The sequence below is a fragment of the Strix uralensis genome, chromosome 13 (genome assembly GCF_047716275.1).
Source record: "Strix uralensis isolate ZFMK-TIS-50842 chromosome 13, bStrUra1, whole genome shotgun sequence".
Classification (NCBI taxonomy): Eukaryota; Metazoa; Chordata; class Aves; order Strigiformes; family Strigidae; genus Strix; species Strix uralensis.
The window spans coordinates 24430072-24456177 of record NC_133984.1 but is presented as its reverse complement, the minus strand read 5'-3'; the positions used below and the strand labels follow the sequence as shown (position 1 = coordinate 24456177).

General features: G+C 57.7%; 1 protein-coding gene across 3 annotated transcripts in view; it reads right to left on the bottom strand.

The window, feature by feature from the left end:
* FRMPD3 (FERM and PDZ domain containing 3) overlaps positions 1 to 26106 on the bottom strand; it is a 72218-nt gene that overhangs the window by 31426 nt on the left and 14686 nt on the right. The window contains exons 1-10 of one of the 3 annotated variants that reach the window (XM_074882946.1): positions 11847 to 11906; positions 5886 to 6048; positions 5535 to 5637; positions 5111 to 5156; positions 3767 to 3871; positions 2600 to 2707; positions 1945 to 2076; positions 1283 to 1402; positions 1007 to 1143; positions 22 to 145 (exon numbers count right to left, since the gene is read on the bottom strand). In XM_074882946.1, the coding sequence (XP_074739047.1) occupies positions 22 to 145; positions 1007 to 1143; positions 1283 to 1402; positions 1945 to 2076; positions 2600 to 2707; positions 3767 to 3871; positions 5111 to 5156; positions 5535 to 5637; positions 5886 to 6036 (1026 nt within the window). In that variant the 5' untranslated portion in view covers positions 6037 to 6048; positions 11847 to 11906. Of the gene's footprint in view, positions 1 to 21; positions 146 to 1006; positions 1144 to 1282; positions 1403 to 1944; positions 2077 to 2599; positions 2708 to 3766; positions 3872 to 5110; positions 5157 to 5534; positions 5638 to 5885; positions 6049 to 6419; positions 6475 to 11846; positions 11907 to 26106 lie in introns of those variants that run through there. The other 2 variants (XM_074882947.1, XM_074882945.1) reach the window with 2 other exon arrangements.

Below are 26106 nucleotides of genomic sequence, written 5' to 3'. Positions count from 1 at the left end.
GGCCGTGCGGGTTGGGCTCACCTTGGTGCCGCCAGGCTGGTTCTGGTGGGCTTTGAGCTGCTGCGACAGGGCTTTCCGGAGGCTCTTCTCTTTGATGAGCTGCAGGAGCGAGGGGGGCAGGAAGGGCTCCAGGCCCCACTCCTTCCTGTGGGGAGGGAAGCCTGCTTGAGCCACCAGGCCAGAGACCCCACTGATGGGCAGAGAGGGTCAGAAACCAGGGATGCTGCTTGAGAGCATCCTCTTGCCATCAAGAGGGAGCTGAAGCTGTACACCAGCGCTTCCTTGGTGTCACAGCCAGAGCAGTGGCAGCCCCCAGCCTGGGTCCCCAACGGGATGGGACCCCCGGCTGGTGTCACGGCCACTAGTAGAGGGCTGGGGAACACCACTGTGCCAGGCTCTGCAGGTGAGGTGGCTTGGGTGAGGTGTGGAGATGCCTCTGATGGAGATGTGGGAGCCCAGCTCCCACTCACTTTCATGTAAGGTTAAGGGGTGCAGGGCAAATCCCCAAACTTTTTTTGGGGTCCTCCCGGGGTGCCATCTCCCCCTTTCCTCCTCATGCACGCTGGGCAAGGCCAGCCTGCACAGATGGACTCTGTATGGATTTAAGACCACCGGGAGCCACAGGAGGGTTGAGCCAGGGCTGCGCGGCTTGGTGATGGGCTGAGATTATGCAGCCACAGTGCCTTCTCCTTGCCTTGGATGCCAGGTGGAAAATCAGCCTGGGTTCCCATGGAAATGATCCTGGGCTCGCAGCAAATATCCCCGCCAGCCCTGGCGAGGCTGCTGTAGGTGGCTGGATGTCAGCGTGTGGGGGTCTTACATGGCCCCATGGGGGCACCAGGGGCTGCATGCCAAGCTCCAGGGGGGGCTCCCAGGGCATCTCACGCTCAGCACCCCAAAAGGTTGCTCAGAGCACCCCAGTTACTCAGGGGCTGTGAGCAGGATTGCAGGGAGGGGACACAGGGGAGGGCTGTGCAGCAGTGTGCGCAGAGGGAGGAAGACTCACTCCACATTCTTGAGGGAGACCTTCTGGCTGGGGCGGGTGGCTGAGACAGTGATGTAGATGTGGAGGGCAGCCAGCCCCAGCAGCATCTCTGGCTTCGGGTCTGTGCCGAAGCGCTCTCTGATGACATCGTTGCGGCTCTGCAGGAGGAAGGAGAGGTGTCTGCAGACAGCCATGGGGACGGGACACCTGAGCGATGCCTCCACAGGGCCCAGCCGGGGCAGCTGTGTGGGCCATGAGCACCATCAGCGCCCAGCTCCTCGGGGTGAGTCCCCTTACCTGGATGTACAGGTACTCAAATGCTGCAGGATCACGGCGCAGCAGCTCCACCGGGTCCTTGGGGAAGAAGCTCACACGGAAGAGGCATCTCATGCCATGGTAGTGTGTCCTCTGCACAACCTGTTGCAGGAGCAGAGGAAAGTGATGAGCCCAGGAGACACATATATTTGCCGGCAGAGCAGGAGACCCCCTCTCCTCTCCCCTGTGAGGGGCTGATTTCTCTCCTCCATGCACCACCTGATCCTTTCATCCCGGGAACAGCCCAGCCTTCCTTGGTGTGACAGCTTTGCCTGGTGCTGCTGGGGTTTATGCAACCAAGGCTACCGCTTCCTCCACGATCCCCATTTTATCCCTGGTCCCGTGCAGCACCAGCTTCCTGGCTCTCCTGGGTAGGCCAAGGATGTTCATGAATGCTGTCTGCAGCTGCACAGGCTGGAGCACAGAGCATCTTCACGGTGCTGTCAGGGTGGGATGGGTAGAACCCTGATCATCTCCCTCGTTGGCCACCCTTTTCACCCCTGAGCCCACAGGACCTTGCTGGAGGCAAGGAGAGCTTACACCACCCAGGACACAACCCTGGCCAAGCCCCATGCTGGTGGGAGAAGAGCCTCCCTGTGCCCAGCCACGGCTGTCCCCCTGCCCTCCCACACCCAGTGGCTTACATGGGCCAGTGGCTGCTTGTCCTGGAGCAGCAGGAACCGGTGGCTCTGCTCTGGGCTGGAATACTCCAGGACCAGGGCAAAGTGCTCGATGTGCCTCAGGGACAGGCGGTCCTGCAACGTCACCATCACGTCCTGCAAACACCACGGACAGGCTTGGGTGCAAGGCACCGGCTCCCTCCCAGGGTGGGAGCTGGCACCCCGCTGAGAGCCCCCTCCTCCCTCGAACTGAGGCCGTGCCAGTGCAGGATGAGGCCCTGCACTGCTGAGAGTGGGATGGTACCCAGCCACTGCTGGGCAAAGTGACCTTGCAGCAGCCAGGACCCCAGCACCTCGGGTAACACTGCGGCGTTCCGGAGGGGGCTGCAGGGAGCTTGGCCCCTGGCAGGGGGACTCGCAGGAGCACCCATCCTGGCTGGAGGGCAGGCTCACAGCAAGGAGAAAAGTTAGGAGTGGGAGAAAGACAGCAAAACCCCATCCCTGGCAGCTGCAAAGCGTGTCGCCTGGGGAGGCGGAGGGGCTATCTATCATGCAGTGGCAGTTCGCAGCCAGCCAAGCGCCGCTGCGGTGTTTGTGCACGGAAGCAGGAGACAAGGAAAAATGGATCAGGCGGGCGGGAGGAGTGTCACGGTGCCATGGGGGGAGCGGAGGGGCGCACCTTCACGGTGGTTCGGCCATCAAACGTGAAGGATTTGATCTGCCCGTTCTCCAGGAAAACCTTCAGCACGTTGGGAATGAGGAGGAGAGCTTCTTTCTTGAACATGTCCTGGCACACGGGGCCGGCAACGGGGGAGGCGAGGAGGGTGGGGGGCACGGAGAGACAGAGGGAGGGTGGGGAGAGAGAATGAGTGTCAGTGATGAAGTGGTTACGGCATCCTCAGCTTCTCTGGGCTTAGGCACTAAGAGGCACATTTCCCTTGAAAATCCAGCGTCTCTGCTGAGCCATCGAGAAGCGCAGAGCTGGAGCAATTCAGAGCTGCCTGACAGATTCACCTCCCCGGCTCCCAGCAGCTGCAGCGGGAACGGAGCATCCCACTCTGCCCAGCACGTCCCCGAGCCGTGCCCATGCCTGGCAGCCTGTCCCCCTCCCCAGCTGGTGTCCCAGCGGGGTGACAACGGCCGGGGTGGCTCAGAGCCGATCCCCCAGTCCTGACCCTTAACCCAAGCCTAGCCCACCTCCACCTTGCCTATGCCCCGTGCAGGAAGTTGGGTGAAGGCTGATTTTATTTAGCAAGAAGTGTTTCGATCAGATAATTACTTAATTGATTTTGCTTAAAAATAGAATTTGCTAGAAGCGCTTTACAGGGGTTTTTTTTCGGTTTTGTTTTGGATTTTTTTTTATATGCTGCTTAATAAAACCTTTCTGTAATTAAGCGCTAATGGCACTGGGCTGGAACGCTACTGCAGCATAACAGCTTCCAGTGCCAGGCAGCAGTGCCCTGGTCACCCTGCCCTAAGCCTGGGCGCTCCTGCGAAGCCTTTGGCACCGGGTTGGAAGCCACAGACCTTCTCTGGGGCAGGCACTGGCCCAGATGTCACCCTTAGGTGCCCAGGAGAACTCAGGTGGGACCAGGTTTCCAAGGACAGTTTCTGGGGCTCCATCCTGACGGTGGGACAGGGGAGGACCATGGCGTGTCCCCCCAGCACTGACCCAACACCTTGAGTGTGCCCAAGGACATCTGCCCTGCGGGGCTCCCCAAGCCAGAGGGCTGCTCTCACCCAAATCAGCAGAGAGGAGCCCTGTGGCCCCTGGCCACCTCACACCCCATGGCCCCAGGGATGCTTCAGGGGTGTGAATCACAGAGGAAGGCGGGGCAGGACTTACTGGGTCCGTCTCGCCGACTGTCACCTGCTCTGAAAATCGGACCTTCGCCGGGTTGGACCTTAGCTTCGCCTTCTTGGCTGCACTGATGAAAGCAGATTTGGGAGACTGGAAAGAGAGCACCGGGTAAATCACCTGCCTGCCCTTGGAGCCGTGGTGTGGGGAAAGCCAGACACGGGGCCCTGGGAAAGCCTCTCCAAAGCCAGCATGACGATGGGGAGTGGGCAGTGAACCATGAAAAGGGAGTGGGTGGAAAGCAAGTCCCCTTCTCTGCGGTTATACAGTGCTGTAGGCAGGGCCAGAATGATGAGCAGCAGCCCCTGAAGTCACGCCAGCACCCTCAGCGTTTTGGGGGAGGCTGCACCCCCAGCTGGCACACACGTGCCCGGCACCCTCTGTTCAAGCTGAGCTCCCGCAGACATGAGCCAGGGCTTGCTCGGAGCCACGGCCACTGGTCCCATGGCAGAGACAAGCCCCTCGGATGTGGGTCTGCAGCTGTGAGGAGGAGCCAGGTGGCTGGGAGCCAGGGGATGGCGAGACCCTGGGGAAGCCCTGCGGGTGGGTGCCGGGTGCCGGGTGCAGTGGAGGCTCTGCCTGCACACACGCTGGCACGGAGGCGGCGATGCTGCAGAGCTGTGTGTGGCTGAGGGCGCCGGTGTCAGACGAGCAGCCTGTCCTGGCTGGCGGCCATCCAGGGACGGGAATAAAAAAACTTTTTTGGAGCCTGGCACATGCCCCGCTCCTGATGGAGCAGCGCTGAGCGGTGGCATCTCCTTCCCAGAGAGGAGGGGAGCGCAGGGGAGCTCTCACATTTATCTCCTTTACCGACATCAAAGGGCTCAGTAAAGCAGAAATTATGCCTTGTCACCAACAGCATGACAGTTCAATCTGCTCTGGCACCACGGGCCACCCGGTGCCAGGACCCCTGCCAGCGGCACTGCCTGGGGCCCGCAGCTGGCACTCCCGTCGCCCCGGGACGCCCTGCCCGGGCCTGCCAGGAACACGATGGTACATCCCTCCCCGCGTCTCTGGTCACTTCATCAGACACGCCCGATGCCCTCAGCAAACCATAGGGGTTTGGGGATATTTTTCCTCCCTCCCTTGTCACCAGGTAGTGACAAGGACAGGGAGGTGGCTGTGTGCCCACACTGACCCTGCCGGGCTGTGGCAGCTCTCAGACCCGACAGCTTGGAAGAGTCTCAGGGTGGTGGGACACCAGTCCAACGCCTCAGCAGAGCTGCCCAAGTGGTCTCCTAGGGCCTCCAGGGACCCCACCTCAGTCTCCCAAAGGGCTCCTAACCCCCGTCCTGGGTCCCCCAGGGCTGGCCATGGCCCCGCTGGTCTCACCTGGTGGGTGTGCAGGACCGTGAGGATGATGAAGTCCTTGGCCTTCCTGTGACAGAAAGGAGAAATGAAGGTGGATGGGACCTCATGGGGGTGGACCTCAGCACGTGCATTTGGCTATTGAGAGCACATCCCACCTTCCCCAGCCCGATGGTGGCCGGGACCTTCATGGGCATCGTGGGGTGCTTGGTAATACGGCTGTGGGTGCCCTCCCAGTGCTGCCCACCCCTTGGCCAGCAAGGAATGGGTACGGCACTTGTTCCAAGGCACTCCTCCTGCCCAGGTTGAGGCCTCCCCACACCAGCAGTGACCACTGGTGACAGCAGAGCCTGAGGGTGTGCATCAACACCCCAAGGCTCTGGTCAGGGCACAGCAGCCTGGCATGAGCTCCTCCCCAAAGGTGACGAGGGACAAGTGTTGTCCTCACCTGACAAGCTCGATGAATCTCTCTCTGGGGGCTTCACTCACATCCTCATCATTGATGGCCAAGATCTGGTCTCCTGGCAGGAGTTTATCCTCAGAGGGGCCGCCTGTAGGGACAGAGGGTCAAGGCCAGCCCAGGCATCCCAGGGCTGTGGGGTGGGGGGGAAGCAGGAGGGTCCCAAGCACCCCCAAAGCGTTTGCCTGTGTATGTGGCTGTGCAGAGCACCCCGCAGGCCCACTGGAGGGGACAGGAGAGGACAGGAGCCCAGCGAGGGGGTCCCACCAGGTGAAGGTGCCGCTGTGCTTCCTGGCACCCTGCGGCCGTGTCCAGGGACCCCCCCACCACACACCCTACCTGCTGCCACCGAGCGCACCACCACTGGCCTCTCACTGCCGGCCACGAAGCCGAATCCGTAGTGGGGGTGGCGCTGGACCGTCACCTGTCGGAGCGTGTCCGAAGGCAGCTGCCCACATTCCATATCATCGCCACCGCGCTCCTCCGGCATCACATGGCTGCGCTGCGGAGCGGAGGGGCAGGCTGTAAGGCACCCCCCCCATCACGGCAGCCCTCCCCGCTCACCCCAAGCCCTCTGTGACCTGGAGGGCAGCCACGCTCCACCTGCATCCTGCATCACTGCCGGCACTGCGGGTCCCAGCAGCTTGCCAGGGCATCCACAGCCCTCCCCAGCCTCCCTCGCAGAGCAGCGCTGCTCAGTGCCCGTCCTTGCCACGGCACCAGCAGCTCGGGCAGGGGGATGCTCATTTACCCAAGGGTAAATCACACCATCCTCTCCCAGCATCTCTGTCCCATCCCTGTCCCAGCATCTCACTTCATTAGATGGGAGGCCTGTGCGGGGAAAACTCCCGGTGGTGTGACTCTGGCCATTACCTGAGGGGTGCCACCGCCACGAGGTTCAGAGGAGAAGGCAGCCCTGGCACGGCTGGAGGGCTGTCTCTCTGCCCGTTCTGCAGAGGTTCAAGAGTAAACTCAAGGGCTGGCTTTTTCACACCGTGTAACATGGCTGTACAATATCAGAGATAAGTGGAAACAAGTTCAGCCAGTCTAAAAACTGGGATTAAGGCAGGCTCAGCCATGGCCACTGGCACTACAATCGAGACTCCGCTGCCAGCCTCGGGACTCCTCAAAGCACTGAGGGCCAGAAGACAGGAAGACCCAGCGCAGGGCAAGGTCACGCCAAACTCGCCCTTGGCATCCCAGAGCGATGCCAGGCTTGGCTCCAGGCCGCTCGGCAGGGCTGTAGCCTGCTATCAGGGAGCAATCCTAGCAGTGTCCGGATGGCGGTGGAGCGCAGCACAGACAGATGGCAACAGGCACGGCTGCGACCAGAAAAATAAAGTGAGGAACGCGTCATTGTTTCTGTGCTGCTCATTGCTTGTTCCTGTCCAGACTATTTAGCCTGCTTAAAAGAGATCCTTCCTGGCCTTTTGGCAACACATCAATTGTTCTGTCTCTTATCAGTTTAGGATTTGACGCATCCTCCATCTAATGCAATCTGTCTGCATTTCCGACACCCCCTGCCCGCTCCCCACGCCGCATGTTGGCACCTGCTGCAGAGTGAAGCGGGACGGCACGCCACGCCGAAAGAGGACGGCAGCTTCTTGCAGCTCTGCAGCAGCACTCACACAGCTTCGGGCTTGAGCATATCGCTGCCAGGAAAGCCAGCCCTGTGCCAGCCCTGATCCCCAGGTGACTTGTCCCGACGTCCTTTAAGGGAGCGGGGTCTGGGCCTGTCCCTGCTGCCGTGTCTCTCATGGGAGCCAGGAGGGCTCTGAGCAGTGGGACACAGGCTGTGGATGAGCCACGCTCCATGGTGCTGGGATGCCACCACTGCCAGCTCCACCCTGAGCCATCCCCAGTGCCCAGCTGGATGGGTACCCATGGATTTCCCCTCCCTCACGCGGCAGCACACGGCTGGAGAAGCAAAACAGTAAGACCTGGGGAAGGGAACTGCTGAGGAACAGAAGGGTGCAGGCATCTCCCGGGGCAAGGGGGAGTCTCGCACCCATCATCAGTCCCAGCGGGGCTGCAGCACCCGCCGGCGCGGGGTGCAGGGCCAGCTCCATCGCCAGGAGAGCGCAGCTGCAGGGAGGCGCAGGCGAGACCGTCTCCCCTGCGACTGGCTACACGCCGCCTCATTAGCTGCTCTGCTACTCCCATGAGCATTTAAAAGAACAACAGCAACGACGACAACAAAAAACCAACACAATTCAACCAATTTTCTCAAACGAACATTATCCAAAGCCATTGTCTGCGGCTGAAAAGGGGACTGAATGTAGCACCGCGTGTCCGCACGCCTGGCATGGCGGGGGTGAACGCCTGCTGCTTGTGGGATGGAGCTGGCTCCCAAGAGACGCAGAGCTGCTGAGCTGTTGGCTTCCCAGGGGAGATACCCCCCCTCTCATCCCACCTAAACTGCCCACAGCAACTCCGGCACCCCCATCCAGCAAGCCCCTGCAGCCCCTGAGTGTGAGGATCCAGTGCAGGGATTGGGATGCCTCAGAGATGTGGCTGAGCTTGGTGTGACTGCTCTGGGGAAACCGAGGCAGGGGTTTGCTCACCAAGCCACAGCCAAGTGGATGACAAGTCCCAGACTACAGCTGCCCACTTAAAGCTGTTACGTCCCCAGATCTGTCCTTCTGTGTGCAATTTGGGAGTGGGTCTTACCCCGCTCCTCCCCATGGAGCCTGTGGCCGAGCCATGGCCCTCTGATGACCACCCAGGAACAGCAGCCTCTCACGCAGCTGAATTACCATCAGAAAAGGTTAGTGGGGAAATCTTTGCAGCTTAAATGGACAAAAGGAAAAGAAAGCACACCTCATTTCAGCCACAACCAGTCTGCCATCCAGCATTAAAGGGAAGACGGTAATAAAGACCTGGATACTGACAATAAAACTCCCTTACCAGGCTCTTAAGCTGCTCCTCTCCTGATAAGACTTTGACGCTGCAGAAGCATTACCAGGAAATTAAATAAAAGAGGGCCAGTGTCCTCGTAAGCAGGACTTATCCACTCCTGGAGAAGCACTAATGTGCTCAGCAGCAGGTACGACATGCCTTCCCCGGGCTGCGGCTCTGAACATCCTTCTCGGGGCAGGTCTCCACGCTGGGCTTGGGGCACAACATGTGCTTGCCCTGGACCAGGGCAAGAGGTTGGAGAAAAGCAGCAGCAGCAGTGGGTAACACTGGTAATTACAGCTTGGTTCCACCCCAGGACCACAGGAGCCATCGTTTTCCTGAAGTCTATTTTTTGTTTCTTCTTCTAATTCCCAAGCAAAGAAGTGTGCTGGGCTGCAAATCTCTCAGCCTCACTCACGCAGCAGGAAGCTGGGGCTATAAAACAACCCCTGGAGCTCAGCAGCTCTGCCCCGTCAGCAGCACCCAAACCCAGTCCCATCCCAGGCTCAGCGGCCGGTGACCTGGGCCACAATGCTTGGAAACACCCACCGCCCTCCTTGGTGGGCACAGACCAGCGCTGACCCCATCCCACCACAGGGAGAAGATGGCTGTTCACGTCCGTGTCCCCACCCTGCCCACGTCCCTGCCTGCCTGCTGCCTGTCCCCAGCCTGAGAGGCTGCTCTGCATCCCCTCGCATTCCAGGGGACCACCACAATGCCACCGAGACACAAGGTCGTTGGAAAACAGCTCAGCACAAGGTAAAAGGACTCACCAGGGGAAACCCCCCCTGTGCCCATCAGCAGCAGGAGCCCCCCACGGACGTGTCCCTGTGGGAGGATGTCTGCCCCTCACCCGGCTCTTCACGGTGTCTCGACTGACACGGCATGAAGCTATCCCCTCTCCTGGGGCTTGGACACTTATCTTCTGTGCTTAGAGCTCAGACACCGATCCGGTCACGCTCTGCTGCCCAAGGTAAGAGAGACATCAGCTCCGTCCGGTCACTCCCCACCACGATATGCCGCCAAGGATGTGCCTTCAGCCTCCTGAGCACCTTCAGACCTCCGTGCTACAGAGCAGGGCTGACTCCAGAGCCCTCATTCCCCTCCAGACAGATAAAGGCAGAGCAAGAGTTACTCCAAAAGCTGACGTGTACATTTTTAATTTCCTACTGCAATAAATCTCCGCTGCCTCTGAGGACTGGTTTTCTCCCTTTGCTCATAGTGCTGACTGACCATCTCTGCTAGCGGGAAGAGCCACCAGAACAAACCAGTATCACCTGCCTGGGAGGAGCGATGGTCTCCATCTACCCAGGACACTCGCACCATCTCTAAGCACCTTTAAACAGGACAGATGGAAACACTTTCTGCAGCTGAAGAAGGGCTTACGGCTGAGCCCCAGGCCGGGGAGTGGGTATGGAAAGGTCTCGAGCCTTTTGCAGAGGGGCACTTTGCACAGACGGTGCTGCAGGGGTGGGTGCCAGCTCTCCTCCCCCTTTCTCTGCTGCCGTGAACACCCTGAGAACAAACAGAGCCTATGGATTCCTGCCTCTCCTGCTGCAAAACCATGCCCAGCTCCTCCATCTGCTGGGCTGCAGTTGGTGAACGGCTTGCGAGGCATGTGGGATCCTGAGCACGTGTGGCAGCGGCAGGAAATGCTGGGGAACGGGCCAAGAAGTGTTTTTATGGGGAGCATATGGCACCTCCAGCCTCGCGCGCTGGTCTCCATCGCAGGCGCAGCCCGCAGGGCTGCCAGGGCACACGGGGACCGACTATGGGGACAAGAGCAGAGCGGACAGAGCTGGCTGACACCGCGACACGCGTCTGTGCTCCATCATCCCTGCACATCTGCACCCAGCAAGCATCTGGTCACCTTGGAAGATGCCATTTGGACCACATAAATACGTCAGCTGTTCCCAGCGAGGGCAGACAGATGCTCTACTTCCAGACCATCGTGAGGCCGCTCAGACACGCAGTGCACACGGAGGTGGCATTTGATGGCCCGGTAATGGCTGCCCTTGCTTTGGCAGCTGGCTGAAGCGAGGCAGGCGGGACCGAGGGGTGCCAGCCTGGCTGAGACCAGCGTTAAAGGCAGCAGAATGACCCAGGCCTTCACAGCTGAAGTCCTTCATGGACCCAGCCTGGAGAACTGCAGCCTGTGTATGGCTCTGCCATACAGCCCAGGATTTTACCCCCTGTGCTCCAGCATGGATTTGCTGTCAATATTAGGAAGCAATTTAAAATCAGTAGAGCTCTTGAAAAGTGTTAGCAAGGGTTAGCTTTACCTTTGGTGCTGGATCTGTCCTGAGCTGGCAGGTACGCCAGGTACGCTGCTGGTACAGAGGTCGGGTGCCAGATGGCAACTGTTCAAGGGCAAAAATACTCGGGCTTTCAGCGCAGGAACAAGCAGACGGTGAGCAGCGTCCCCCAGCACAGCCGGAGCTGAGCTGCTGGAGAAGCCAGCAAGCGGCCAAAGGCAGCTGTAAATAATGAAGCAGCAGCCGCAGCCTGGCTCCAGGCAGCAGCCGCAGCTCTGCTGCTCAGCCTGCAGCTTTTTAAACAGTCCTGGCATCTCAGCTAGAGATAAACACAGGCAGAGGGGCAGGGAGGGATGGGGGCCAGGTGGAAATTCCAGGACCTGTGATACCCTGGGGGTGGCAGGGAGGGATGGAGAGGGGCTCAGTCCCTCCCCCGGCAGGGTGTGGGACTGGACCGACCTGGCGCTCAGAGCTGCATTGTGGAGGGCAAGTGGGGCCATTCCCGAAGTAATGCTGCTTATGATCAGGAAATACAGTGTGAGCATGGCTAACAAAGACCCTGCCCCCCAACCTCCAGACACCCTCAGGTCTACAGAACAAACAGCTTCTGCGCCGGGAGAGACTGTCCTGAAACAAGCCCTGTGAGACACGGCCAGAAGCACCACTGAGAATCTGAAGTGCAGCCTGGATTGCACCTTCCACAGACAAACACTTACAAACACCGTCTTCCCCATCTAAGACTCGGGCTCTCCAGCCTGGAAAGGAGAGGAGGAAGAAGTACCATGATGGGGCCTTCAAAACCAGCCTGACATGGGGCGGGGAGCCAGCACCTCATGAGAACTGGAGGGCACCTGTGGGAGGAGGTTTAACACGTGGAAAAGGCAGAACTTTGCCACCCAAGAGCCAATCAATCCCTGGAGCTTGCTGCCACAGAATGCTGGGGAGGCTGTAAATTCAACTGGCTTTGAAAAGCAATTTCCAGCTCCTGAAGCCAGAGGCCTCCAAAATTCCCATGTTATCGCTTGCCAAATCTTGAGAGAATTTACACCGAGAAGAGTCTGACTGGGATGAGTCCTCTCCCTCAATACACAGCAGGAGAGAGGACCCGAGCCCACCTCTCCGGCACATGGATGGGGTGTGTACCCACCTGTGTGCGTCAGGCCACTGGCACGGGCTCCCTGAGGCATGTGTGAGCGTGGCAGAGCTGGGACCCCGCTTGCACACGCCTGAGTGTGCTGCCAGGTGCCTTCAGGAGGCAGCAGGGCTCCGGGGCAGGCGCTCAGCAGCCGCGCTGTGGGACATCAGGTACCTGTGGAGCGAAGGATGCTGAGTGTGAGATGATGAAGACCTCCAGGGTGTTCGCACACGCAGCCTGGCCGTGCCTGCACGAACTGGGGACAGGCTGGGGTTCTGTGCAACCTGTCTGAATGCCCCCAAAGACAGCGGGTTGCCTCATTTGTGCGGGTTTCCACACTGTTACAGGCACCATTCTCCTATAAATGTGAATTATTTTTACCTGGGGGGTCCCACCATTTTTTCCTGCAATTTTCCCTACAATTTTTGGGTGTTTAAGGGACTTTTCTTCTCCCCAGCTGGAGAAGCACCTTGCTGAGAACAGGATCAAAGCAAAATCCTTTAGCAACAATGTCAGGCCCAGAAGGCTCGTGTTCCTGCCTCACCCTGCAGGCAGGGGAGCCACCACCCCGGGGCTGCTGGCAAAACTGAGCTGAGCTGGAGAGCCTGGGCTGGAGGAGAGGGCCTGGGGACAGGCAGGGCTTCCCTCGCAGGGCTGCAACGAGCAAGGGCTGGTGAGAGGAAAGCCTGTCTCCTCTCTAGTGCACTGAGCACCTCCCCTGAGCGTGGGCTGCAAAGCCACACTGTGCGACAGTTTCTTTAGGGTATTTTTCTTCCCTTTCAGGGATGCCCAAGCATTTGGGCACTAATCTAGGGCCTGGGAGAAACTGGTTTCCAGCCCCTCCTCTGCTGTCATCTGCCGTGGTGACAACAGGCACGTTACCTTGGTCCCCTCCTCCGCGGTGCTCCACCGGTGTCAGTGGGCAGGAGCCCCCCTTGCCCAGCCAGGGCAGGGTTGGGGAAGATGTTACAGACTCGGAGGGATTTTTATCTCTGCGGGGACTATAGGAATACAGTAAACAGACAGTCAACACTGGGCTAAAATGAAATGAACACATAAGAGGATTAATCAGAGATAAGGAGTGGAATAAAATTTGCAGCACTTTTCTCCCTTATTTGCATGACACTTCAGTTGTGTGATGGGGGCTTGGAGCGACACCAATTCCCCACCTCAGCCTGGCCGCTCTGCCATTCAGTTACTGCTGCTGATTGAACTGCTCAGCTCCTCTGTTCCCCGAATTTAACCCAGGAGACCTTCACGTTGTTATTAACTTTGCTTTCTGGCAGTACTGGAGACAAACACTCTCAGCCCCATGGGGAGGAGGGGGCTTACACCGAGCGATGGGTGCCAGCCCCAGGCTCTCCTGCCCCTCTCATGCTGACACAGGCAGCTTGAACCCCAACTGAGCCGGTCCTGCAAGAGACCCCAAACGCACACCGTGTGTCCCCAGAGCCTCGCACTCCTCAGGGACAGGCTCTGGCTGCTGCTCAGCGCGGCGGCTCCTCTCTGGCAGCGAGGCAGCAGGAGCACAGCTCCCTCCACGCCTGCCCGGGTACCAGGGGAGGGACACTGTAGCGGCCTGCCTTGCTCCAAAGGATTTGCAAGAGGAGAAATTTATTGCTGCGTACAAAGTCCAGAGAGGAGTTAAATAAAGGGGGGAGAGTTAAGGATCCTTTACTTCCCATTACCAAGAGGGCACAGCCTGCATCCCCTCCCTGGTGGCAGTGAGGAAGATTCAAGGAGGCTGTCAGCCCCTCTCTCCCAGCGCCACAGAAAGAGGCTTGAAAATCCAATCAAGCACTTTCCCTTTGGGCTCTCACGAATCCCCAGACTTTCACTCTGGATTTACAGAGAGCAATTTGCTCAGCTGATGACTTGCTGGAGGTTTTTGGGACTGCTATCTCCACTCAGCGCGGAGCAGGGAAGGGGCCTGGGGGAAGGGATGCCAACAGAGGCAGGACCACAGAAGCGACAGCAGCATCCCCAGCACAGACGTCTCTGTGACAGCCCCCGGGTGCAGAGGGAGCATGAGTTGGACCCAGTGAACTCACCCAGCACCTCCCAGTGTGGTCTGGTGACCCACGGCTCAGCCCTACCACTCCATCCAGGGTGAGAGCTCCCCTTGACATAGAGGTGGCAAACCCTGGAGCATTTCTGGGAGTGCAACATTGGCGAGAGGGTCCCCCAAGCCATGACAGAGCTGGTGATGAGCTTGCCTGTGTGACAGTGGGGACTGTCCCACCAAACCCCTGGTACTGTCACCAGCCTCGAACAGGGCTACACAGGCATCTCTGGCTCCCGCTCCACCCCTGGCCTTTTCTGGGACCCCTTTCCATGCTCCGAGGCTCAGTGAAGCTTTTGAGCTGATACCAGATAAAGGCAAAACCATTAAAAAAGAAAAAAGCAAAGGAGCAGGGGGAGCCTGGGGCTGCTGGCATTTCTAGCGGAGAGGCTTAATTTATACTTCTTTATAATCTCTTTATAACCTGCTCCGAGCTCTGCTGCCTGTGCCAGCGTGCTCCCGGGGGCGCAGGGTGAGGAGGGGGACTCTGCAAGCTGCAGTGAGTGGGCTTGTGAGTGCAGCATGCTTCCCAGGTAGCCAGGCCTATATTTAGAGGCACACCTGCCCACGCGTACTCTGTTTCCTACGTGTGTGTGTGTGTGTACAAACGTTGCACTGAACCAGCAGCCTCGGGAGACGGCGTCTCTCTGTTTGTTGACAGGAGACTCATTCCTCTCACCAGCTGCGTGCCTCCTTGCCCACGAGCCACCTGAAGGAACTCGCCTGAAGGAAACGGCACGGGCATGGGGACACGGAGCTGCTCCTGCGGTGGCACGACCTGACACGTGTGTCTCGGGGTCCCCGTGGGATGCATGCAAGCACGCTTCCCTGTGGGATGCAGGCACATGTGGTCCCCTGTGAGACACAGGCAGGGGTGCTGGGAACACCCAAGGGACCACAAGGCCAAATGCCACCCAAGAGCTACTGCCTGCCCGTGGCACAAATCCCTGCCAGTGACCCACGAGGCTGCCTGCCTGCTGGCACGTGCCAGGGCTCCCAGGCAGCACCCAAGGTCGCACTTGCCCTTGTGGCAGAAGAAAGAGCACACATACCGGTGCAGCCTCTCGGTCCCTGGCGTACCAGATGGGACCAGATTACCAGCAAGAGTGAGATGCTCATCCCCCACGTGCTGTGTGGGTGCCCTCCTCTGCTGGCAGCTTGGCTGTTCCCGTGCCGGCAGGCGCCGTGCTGCCGGGCCGTCGCGCTCCGAACGGGGTTTGGAAAGCGTCGGGAATGCAGAGAATCACCCTGATGGGTTTCTAAACCAGACTAAATGATTTATACATTATCAGTGTCATGAGTTTGCCTCTCCTGTCAGATGAGGGGGGGCGACATCTCAGGCTGCTGCTGGCAGGCGAGCAACGACCACCTCAAAGAGAGCCGGCATGCCGGCCACGTCCTGTGCACGGCTCCCCGTGGAGATGCAGCTTCATAGCAGCAGACCTCAGCACTCCTGCTGCATAAGAATCTGATGATTTTCCAAGTTCCTGCTGTAGTAATTAGCCTGATCAGCCCATGCAAATCAGTTTCTATTTGAAACCAGCCTTATTTAATGGGATCCGCTCAGTATTTGCCTCCTGAAGTTTTCACACAGATCAGTCCTCCCCATTTCAGGTGTGAAAAGCAACTGGGGCAGGGAATGGTTTCACCTGCTCCAGCATGGGACCCAGCCTGGCACTTGGCACTCACCGGCAATTTCTCAGCTTCATTTATCACACCCAAGTTGATGTCATTTACAGAAACAAAGGGGCTTAGGCTCTGAAAACCCACCTCCTCTGGCAATGGATTATGTCATGAGATCGTTGCAGTCATTTAGAGGAGCATTCGGATAACTGAATTGATACCCTCTAGCCCTTTGTGCAGGGGGTACAGAAGGAGAGCCCCTCCACAGTGGCCTATTGTGAATATGCAAATCAACCACATACAAGGAGGTTCATTTTGTAAAGTGCAAGCTGAAAAAGCCATGCCAGTTCTCATCCGTTTCCGGATGACATTTTATTTAATAGGCTACTCATTTGCCCCAGCATCCCCAGCAGCAGCAACAACCATCTCTTCAGCCTCCTGTAACTCGTATCCTGGGAGTCAAAGCAGGGGTCCCAGCACCTCAGTGGGATTTAACCCTCTGGTTCCCCTTGGAGAATGCCCATTCTCTGCCTGGCAGAAGGGGAAGGGGTTCCCCTGTGTGCTGGCTTTGGCTGGGGTAGAGTTAATCTTCTTCATAGTAGCTAGCGTGGGACTGTGTTTTGGATTTGTGCTGAAAATAGCGTACAGGGATGTTTCTGTTATTGCTGAGCAGCACTTACACAGTCAAGGCCTCTTCTGCTCCTCACCCCACCCCACCAGTGAGCAGGCTGCGGGTGCACAAGAAACTGAGAGGGGACAGAGCTGGGACTGCTGACCCCAACTGACCAAAGGGATTTCCCAGACCATATGGCATCATGGTCAGCGTATAGAGCTGGGGGGAGAAGGAGGAAGGGAGGGATGTTCGGAATGATGGCGTTTGTCTTCCCATCACCGTTACACGTGATGGAGCCCTGCTCTCCTGGGGATGGCTGAGCACCTGCCTGCTGATGGGAAGTGGTGAATGAATTCCTTGTTTTGCTTTGCTTGCATGTGCAGCCTTTGCTTTACCTATTGAACTGTCTTTATCTCAACCCATGAGTTTTACCTTTTTTTTCAATTCGCTCCCCCATCCCACTGCGGCTTGGTGCTTAGTTGCTGGCTGGAGTTAAACCATGACAGTTCTTTTTGGCACCCAACGTGGGGCTTGGAGGGTTCACAATAATGACAGATTCAATTGGAATGTGCTTGATGGAATTTACAGCTGTAATTGCTGTTTAGCTATTAACCGAGAGGCTCCTGTGCTTGCCACGGGTCTTGCTCGCCTCACTGTATATTAGTCTAGTGCTCGTTAGTGGCTGCTTTTTGCTTTTGTTGCTGGCTGTACTGCTTATCATCTTACTCTGCTGTGCCTGGGAACATTCTGATACCAGCCATGGCGATGCGCCTGGGCTGGCCGGTGGCCAGGGCATCGCTGCTGTTCCTGTGCTGCTGCGCCGGACAGGCTGGAGCTCCACGGGAACTCGAGCGAAGGGGCCGTGACCTGTGGGTGAGTCCACGCGGGAGCAGCACACCCCGAAGGGTCTGTGGCCGAGGGTAAGGCCATGCCCGAGCAGGTACACCTTGAGGCGCCTGTGGCCGTGGTTATGTCCATGACACAGCAGGTGCCTCTGAAGGGACCGTGGCCCAGGGGTAAGTCCACACTGGAGAAGGGACACCCTGAAGGATCTGTGACTGTGCACGAGGTGGTGCTGGAGCACGTGGCCATGGACAAGCCCATGACAGAGTGTGTACACTCCTGAAGAGACTGTGGCCGTGGGTAAGGCCATGCTGGAGCATGTTCACTCCTGAAGGGACTGTGGCTGTGGGTAAGGCCACACTGGGACAGGCGCACCACAAAGAGACTGTGGCTGTGGATGAGTCTGTGCCACAGCAGGTACAGCCCTGGAGAGACTGTGGCGCGTAGATAAGGCTCCACCTGGAGCAGGTACAACCCCGAGGGACTGCGATCCATGGAAAAGTCTGAGCCAGAGCAGGGGCAAGGGCAGGAGTTCACGGCAATGTTAAACCCGATGGTCTGGTCCAAAGGGACCAGGGGTGGAGACTGTAATGGAAAGAGCTTTAAGTTGTTGTCACCCATGATTTGAGTAGCATGTTACAGGAATTTCTATAGCAGGAACTGCCTGAACCAGTGGAGGACGAGCCTTGCAAGAAGCAGTGCAAGTGCAGCAGTGACCCAACCTGAGCTGGCTTTGGTGCCCAGTAACCACACAACACACGAGCTCTGCTGTCCTGAGTGACCACCATAACAGATGGAGCCTGAAGTCATGGACTAAATGAACTCACAGAATCACAGAATCCCAGAATCATCTCAGTTGGAAAAGCCCTTGAAGCTCCTCCAGTCCAACCATGAACCTCACCCTGACCGTTCCCAACTCCACCAGATCCCTCAGCGCTGGGTCAACCCGACTCTTCAACCCCTCCAGGGATGGGGACTCCCCCCCTGCCCTGGGCAGCCCATTCCAACGCCCAACAACCCCTTCTGCAAAGAAATCCTTCCTAAGAGCCAGTCTGACCCTGCCCTGGCGCAGCTTGAGGCCATTCCCTCTTGTCCTGTCTTTTGTTACTTCGTTAAAGAGACTCATCCCCACCTCTCTGCATCTTCCTTTCAGGGAGTTGTAGAGGGTGATGAGGTCTCAGTGGATATTTGTGGACATTTTAAAGACATTTTACAGGGGTGGTCCCTAGACTAAGGAAAATACATCTGTGTATTGTATCAAAGGATGGAAGAGGAGTGGTGGTTAATGAGGTTGTATTTGGTAGTGTGGTACCTGAGCATGACATAAATGGTATGGAATAAGGGGTAGAGAATGTGCTGGTTTGGCTGGGGTAGGGTTAATTTTCTTCATAGTAGCTAGCATGGGACTGTGTTTTGGATTTGTGCTGAAAACAGCGCTGACAGCACAGGGATGTTTCTGTTATTGCTGAGCAGCACTTACACAGTCAAGGCCTCTTCTGCTCCTCACCCCACCCCACCAGTGAGCAGGCTGCGGGTGCACAAGAAACTGAGAGGGGACAGAGCTGGGACAGCTGACCCCAACTGACCAAAGGGATATTCCATGTCATATGACATCACACTCAGCTGTTAAAAGGTGGGGGAAGAAGGAGGAAGGGGGGGGTGTTCAGAGTGATGGTGTTTGTCTTCCCAAGTCACCGTTACGCGTGATGGAGCCCTGCTCTCCTGGGGATGGCTGAGCACCTGCCTGCAGATGGGAAGTGGCCAATGCATTCCTTGTTTTGCTTTGCTCGCATATGCAGCTTTTGCTTTACCTATTAAACTGTCTTTATCTGAACCCACAAGTTTTCCTTTTTTTCAATTCGCTCCACCATCCCACCGGGTGGGGGGAGTGAGTGAGCGGCTCTGTGGTGCTTAGTCACTGGCTGGGGTTAAACCACGACACCCTGATAGCTGTGTCCTGGAGGGGGCTGATCGAGTTAGCAGTGGTGAAGGTGTTACAACAGGAACCTGCCCTGCTGCAGTCAATGCTGCATCCCCAGCACTGCCTCCAGGAGCCCTTGGACGGTGCCATGTCTTCCAGCACCAACTGATAACCCCAAATGGACAGGTAACCCCCAAACCTCATCCCACAGGCCTGATCCTTCCAGGGATGCAGAAGCCTGAACCCTCCTCGAACCACTGGGACAGAGGCCCCCTGGACTTCCTAGAGAGGCTGGGCTGGAGCCCAAGACAGCTGATGCAGACTGGGTCTGCACTGCACAAACCTTCCCCAGCTCCATGGACTCTGGACCAGGCATTTCGGCGTGCTGTACCCCGAGATGTGCACAAGCCCACCAGCGAGTGAAAGCCCTGGGGATGCACATGGATCTGCTCCAAGCCCCTGTCCAGGACCTCTCTCGCTGTCTGTCCTGCTTGGGTTTGTCTTGCTCCCTCCTATCTCTTTTCTGTTTGCCTCCAGAGCCCTGCTACAGTGCTCCTGGCTGATCTGCAGGAGCTTTAGCTCACCATCCACCAGGCTGGACTCAGCGTGTGTCCAGTTTTGGGCACCTCAATACGAGAGAGATCTCGAGGGGCTGGAGCGAGTGCAGAGGAGGGCAACGAAGCTGGGGAAGGGCCTGGAGAATAAATCCTGTGAGGAGAGATTGAAGGAGCTGGGGCTGTTCAGTGTGAGGAGGAGAAGGCTGAGGGGAGACCTCATCACTCTCTACAGCTCCCTGAAAGGACATTGTAGAGAGGTTGGTGCTGGTCTCTTCTCACAGGTGATTAGTGACAGAACAAGAGGGAACGGCTTTAAACTGCAACAGGGGAGGTTCAGACTGGACATGAGGAAAAAATGTTTCACAGAAAGAGTGGTCAGAGAGTGGAATAGGCTGCCCAGGGAGGGGGTGGAGTCCCCATCCCTGGGTGTGTTTAAGGGTCGTTTGGATGAGCTGTTGGGGGATGTGGTGTAGGGGAGAACTTTGTAGCGTAGGGCTGATGGTTGGACTCGATGATCCCGAGGGTCTTTTTCAAACCTGAATGATTCTGTGATTCTGTGATCTCAGCCCCAGCCAGGACAGGTACAGAGAGCAGGTCTTGGAGTCTGTGCTCCCAGTGCTCCCAGACCAGGCTCATGCAGGGCAGGTGCTAAGCCTAAATGAGCTTTGCCGAGGGGAGAAGGGAAGGGGGATGTCTGGAAGGGTGTCTCAGCGCTGCAGAGAAGGGGACAGGGCAGTGAGGAGGGAGCTGGAAGGGAATGTGTGCTTGAAGCAGCCCTGGGAGACCACAACCGGCACAGCTCCCCCCACCAACCGCACTGCTCTCCTCTTTTCTTTTTTTTTTCCCTCTCCTTTTCTCCAATTTATCTTTTTGACACATTCAATGATGCTCCTGCAGACTGAGAACAATAGAGACAGAGTTTCAGCCAAGGCAATTTCGGAGCTGAATCAAAGCTAAAATAACCTAGGCACAGAGCAGCTGAGCAAAGACACCTCGGTGAGGACGGACAGCAGCATGGGTGCCCTGTCCCCCTCTGTAGCAACAATTGCCTGGCTGGCCGGCGTGGGGGACAAAGACCTCACCCAGGAGCTCAGTGTGTCTCATTCTCCCCTGCTCACCTATCATCCCCTTCTGGTCCTGGTGGCATCATTTCCCCCCTCCCATGGACGCAAGCCCCGAACCCAGTGCAAAGCTGACCCTCGCTGCTGCAGCTGAGTAAGTACCTGCTTGCCCAGCACGTCGGTTCCGTGCGCTGCATACCAAGCACCAGCTTTTGCTTTCCTGACCTTACAGCCCAGCAGAGCAACCCAAATCTTCCAGCAGAGATTCTTTTTTCCCCTACAGATGCTACTCTAATGGTATGTGAAGGAGCTGGGAGGGATGGATGGACAGAGAGACAGGTGAGGAGAGGTGGATGATGAGCTGATTTCTGCCAAGCGAATATTGTATCTGGACTCTTTAACAAGGAACAAGACACAATCCTCAGCATGACTCAGCCTGGAAACACATGCTGCTTCCCAGCCCCACCGCCAGCACCGGCGTGTCCCCATCACTCACTCAGCTGTCCCACAAGTGAGCAGCCCATGGCTGCCGCCCCAGCGCCCACCCCAAATGCATTTCATGGCCAGGACAGGTAGAGCCAGGCAGCTCCTGAGATGTGGACAGGCTGTGGGTGCCGAAAGGCAGCCAGGCAAAACAGGGGTTGATGCTCTGCAGGTCGAGCTGTGCGTGGCTGACATGTTGCTCGGTCTGTCACAGACCTCCTGAAAGCAGCTGTCAGAGCCTGTCTTGTTCCAGCTCCCTGCCTCTCCAGACACGCTGGTAATTCTGCTTCACCGTGCGTGTTCCTGGTTTGTTTCTCTGTGAGAGTGAAAGGGTTTGAGCACTGGGAGCCTCACTGCTCTTGGAGAGCATCAAGAGCACCCAGCAACACAGAGAAATGGGACTGCAAGCATCCCCCTGCGGTGGTCCGTCACGGCACCTCACGCCCCAGAGCTCCTGCCAAGGGGACGGTGGTCCATACAGGACCTCATATCCTGGGTCAAGTTCAGGGGGCTGGGGAGGGCAGCTTCTGCTCCTGCGTTTTCCAACGTCACATCCAGCTCTAGGGTTAACCATGGGGCTGGGCAGGAACTGCCTCAAGTGCCCTCTCTGGATGAGCCCCACATGAGCATCTCTAGCCCCTTCCTTCCTTAAAATGGCTCCTTGAGCCTGGCAGAGGTCAGTGGCTACCCCAGCCCCAAGGAGCCGATGCCACCCCCAGCCACTCCCCAGCCAGGGCACTGTGAGTACTGTATGCTGCGGCAGCCGCAGCTCGCCCAAGTGGGTGCAAAACCCCTCACTGGGGCTGGATGGGGGCGAGCCCTGGAGCAGGGCACGGCAATGCTCCTGCCAGAGCCCTCAATCTTCTAAGGGAGGTGGTCAGCATCACCTCCTCCGACCAGGGGCGTGTTAGACCCCCCTTCTCCCTGCCCTCCTGCCAGCCAGCTCCATCGGTCTGGAGAACACAGCCCAGTGCTGATTATCTCCTGGAGGACATGCAAATAAAACCACAGCCCTTCTCACTCCTTAGACACTGGGGAAAAGAGTTACCCATGCTGCCTGTTTATGATAAACACCGTAGTGCAGAAGCCAAGGAGTGACAGCTCTGAAGATGGCATGTCAGCTCCGGCTGTCCCGGGAGGACCTGTCAAACTGTCACGCAGCATTAGCTGCGACACATTACCGCACGGCGCCCTGCAACCCGCACCGCCACGGGGCTGCAGCACCCCGAGCCCCAGTGTGTGGGAGCGCTGCCTCCCCTCCATTACCCCTCTGGGCAGCCCCCTCGCCAAGGGGTGCTGGCCACCGCCTTTGTCACCTGGGTCCTTGCATCTCTTCTGCAGCAGGACACCCACTGTGTGCTGCCCACAGGCTTCGCAGACCACGATGGACCAATGGGATCGGGCTGAAACAACCAACTGGCTGCTGTTTGAGCACCTGGAACTGGGGCTGGCACAGCGGGCAGGGGGCTGGGGTTATGGGTATGGCGGGGGGAGTGATGGAGGTCCCGTGTGACAGCCCTGGGCCACCTCACACCCACACTGCAACAGCCCTCCAGAAACACGTCCCCAGTGAGGAAGCTGGTGGTGGCACTGAGAGCTTGGGATGGTGCAAGACACCTCCCCACACCAGTCCCCTAGGATGCAGCCCCCCTCCCCATCGCCATCCCCTCCCCTGCCACATGCTATCTGCCCCTGTCTGTGTTCCCGAGACACTGCAGCACCGCTACTTTGCTTTTGCCAAGGGCACTGAAACAAACCCATCTGGCAGCAGGTTGAAACCGCTGGTGGGCAGTGGCTGAGCCTTGGGGGAGAGGTGGCACAGCCCAGCACGGCAGCAGTGGCTCCCTAAACTGCCATGCCCCTTCACACCGGCCATGTTACCATGCGGAGAGCATCGCAGAGCCAGGATCTACGCTGCTCCTCATCTGCAAGTGAAACCACTGCCCGTGGTCGCCACAGCTGTCACCTTGGCACTTTTGGTGAATGACAAGTCATAGCCGCTGGCGGGAATGCATCAGATGACTTTGTCCTGAGTCACAAGAAGCCAGAGGGAGAGCTGAAGCTTGGCCTTGGGAGCTCGCCACCCCTTCCTCTGCCTGCTCAGATTGATGCTTTGAAGCAGTGAGCAGCTCCGGGCAGCTGTGAGGCTGGGGTTAAGCATCACTGGCTGTTTGGGCACCAGCTGAGCCGTGGATAACACAAGGGGCAGCTGCAGTCCCGTGAGACTGGGCCAGGAACACCTCTCCCTGACACTCCTAGTTTGGCCAAGAGCATCCAAATCACCTCCCAGAGATGTGGACAGAGATCCAGCAGCCCTCACCGCCTCGCTGGCAAGCTCTGGGCACAGCTTCTCCCATTTCCTACTTCACTGTCCAGATTAAAATCCTTCTGCTAGCCTATAAAAAAGGTAATCAAAATGATAACAACAACAATCAAATGCTTTCAGCAGATGAGCCAGTTGGTTCTTAATACCTCCTGGCTGCCAGCAGCTCGTTGTCACAGGGAGATGGGAGCTACAAGCTCTGTCCTGGGGCTAGGATAGACATCCATCTGGGAAAACTGGGGGGCTCCTGGGGCAAGGAGTGGGAAAAGACAGGTTGGGGGTTCCCCTCCAGCACTGGGGTTCAGTGATGACTGCAGCAGTGGCCAACCCCTCACGGGAGGGGAATGTTTTTCCTAACAGCCCTACGCAGTGAAACATGAAGGATGGAAGGCCACCAGGATGAGTGGAAGGCCACCAACCCAAAGGGCACCCTGGGAGGAGGTCAGTCACAGCCCCCCAGACTCTTCTGACTCAGAAAGGCACCCAGTGGGCAGAGGCACCCTTGGAGGGAGGTGTGAAAGACTTCAGGAAAGAGGAGCTGGGCTCCAGGCCCGCTGTCTCAGTGCTAAACCCATACAAAGCAGCCTCCCCCTTCCCTGTTAACCGGGCATGATAACGGGCTCCCTGCGTGTGAAGGGGTCGCAATGAGGTTGGAGGAGAGCAGGCAGCCTGCCTGGCTCCCGGGGAAGGTGGCTAGCACAGACCCCTCTGCGCTGAACATGCTGGGATGCTCTGGCACCCTCTCGGCACTCAGCCAGCCAGCTCCTCCGAGAGGAGCCTCCAGTCACGCCTGGCCGCTGGCAGGGAGCTGCACGGGGGCTGGGGAGGAAGGAGAGCTCACAGGCTTCCCGCGCTTGTGCTCAACCACAATACCAATTATCCTCGTTGCAATTAGAAAGGAAGAGAGACAAAACCCTCTGACCCAGAGCATCTGCAAATCCTGGAACCAGCGGCCGGGGCAGAGGAAGGAGGGGCAGATCTCCCAGAGGCACAGCTCCCACCCGGCCCGTTCACACGCTGGGGATGGGTTACACGGCGGCGCTCACCGTAACCACAGGTGGTACCACAGATTTGCAGGACAGAGGAGATGCTCCCAAGTCCCTGGGCACCTTCTCACAGCCCCACCAGTCCTGCGGCTGTACACGCAGAGGTCAAGGTGTATCAGAGGTTACAGGCAATAAGAGGCTCAGGGTTTAGGGGCAGTTTCCAAATCATGTCTAGGGCTGGCGAGGCAGAGACGCGGTGTTATTAACTGAGACGTGCTTCCCAGTCTGCTCGGAGCTGTGGCTGGGGACACCGCTTACAGCCGCTGCAGGACTCAGAGATCACAGACTTACCTGGCCTAGCTCCTTCACAGCCAAGCAGGAGCAGGGCTCTGCAGCCAAATCACACAGGGACCGGGGAGACCCACAGGGTTACACCTGGCCTTTGCTCTTCGGGCCCAGCAGAGCGATGCCTGTGGAATCAGCCTGCACTGAAGCTTGGGTAACAAACTGCCACCTTCTCAGCAGAGGAGCACACGTTAAATCAAGCTGTTTCCACGAGGACCCTCTGTTGAACAAGCGCCAGGTGAAGGAGCAGGCGATGAGATGCTGTCATCTCAAACCAGCCTGGGAGACGGACCTTCCCCACATGCCACTGGCTCTCCGGCTGGATGCCAGCGTGATTCCTCCTGACCACGTGCCTCAGCCTTGCTTTATTGGTCCTGTAAAACCCACACGCAGCGGCTCGCATGCGCCAGCATCCCTGCTGACACCTCATTTGCAAAGAATAGTGCCGGGGGCAGGTAAACACAGGCAAGTTATTAGTATCAGCATTCACGGAGACTATCTAACTTGGATCTCATCCTGCATGAACAGGTAGCAAAGGAACGCATTGCCATAAAAAGATCTCCTCAGAAGAGCTGAGACAAAGCAAACCCTGGCATCCTCCTCTTACAGAGCCAAGGGATGGGAGCTGAGACTGGAGCATCCAGCTTCTCTCCCACAGTCACAAGGTCCTTCTCTCTCTGGGCAGGAACCCACAGCTTCAAGGAGGGCCCCAGCTCTCCAGGGAACACTCCCTTCCTTCGCCCGGCTCAGGCCTGGGCTCCCTCAGGGACTAGAGGATTTTGGCTGAGGAAAGGAATTTTTTTTTTTTAAAATCAGCATTTTATTGCTGTTAAGCATCACTGAGGCACACACTGGGTTATGCTGGCTGTGGCTGTACAGACCTTCAGGCTGATGACCACAGCTAATGGGCTGGGGATGCTGCTCCCAAGGTCTCTTCTCTGTGTCCCCACCCCAGGCAGGACCAGGTATCTAACACCTTCTCAGAAATGTCTCTCTAATTAGCAGGGTTACAGCAGAAGCAGACCCAAGGCTCTCCTGCGCGAGTTCTCTGTACAGCCAGTGAAAAGAGAAGTCTTAAAAGAGCTGCTCGGAGGTGACGCGGCAGCAGCCAGGAGGAGAATTGCCAGCTGCTCCACGCACAGAATACAATTCGCATTAAAGGGAGGGGAAAAAAAAAAAGCAAAGCACAAAAACCAACCGAGAACTGAACCACTTCAAAGCATCCTCTGTCTAACCTGAAGAAAATTTCCTCTGCCAGCGAGAGCCCGCAGCCTGGGAGATGCTCCCCCACCCCGTGTCCCACCACCTACCCTGCTTGGGAGATGGTAACGAGCTGCCTCCTGGGGGGGTGCAGAGAGAAACTTCCATGGGGTCTCTGAGGCAAGGTGTTGGGTGCCCTACCTCGTGTGGGAGGTACCACCTGCCTCCCCCTGGAAGGAATCAAAGCTGGGGGGT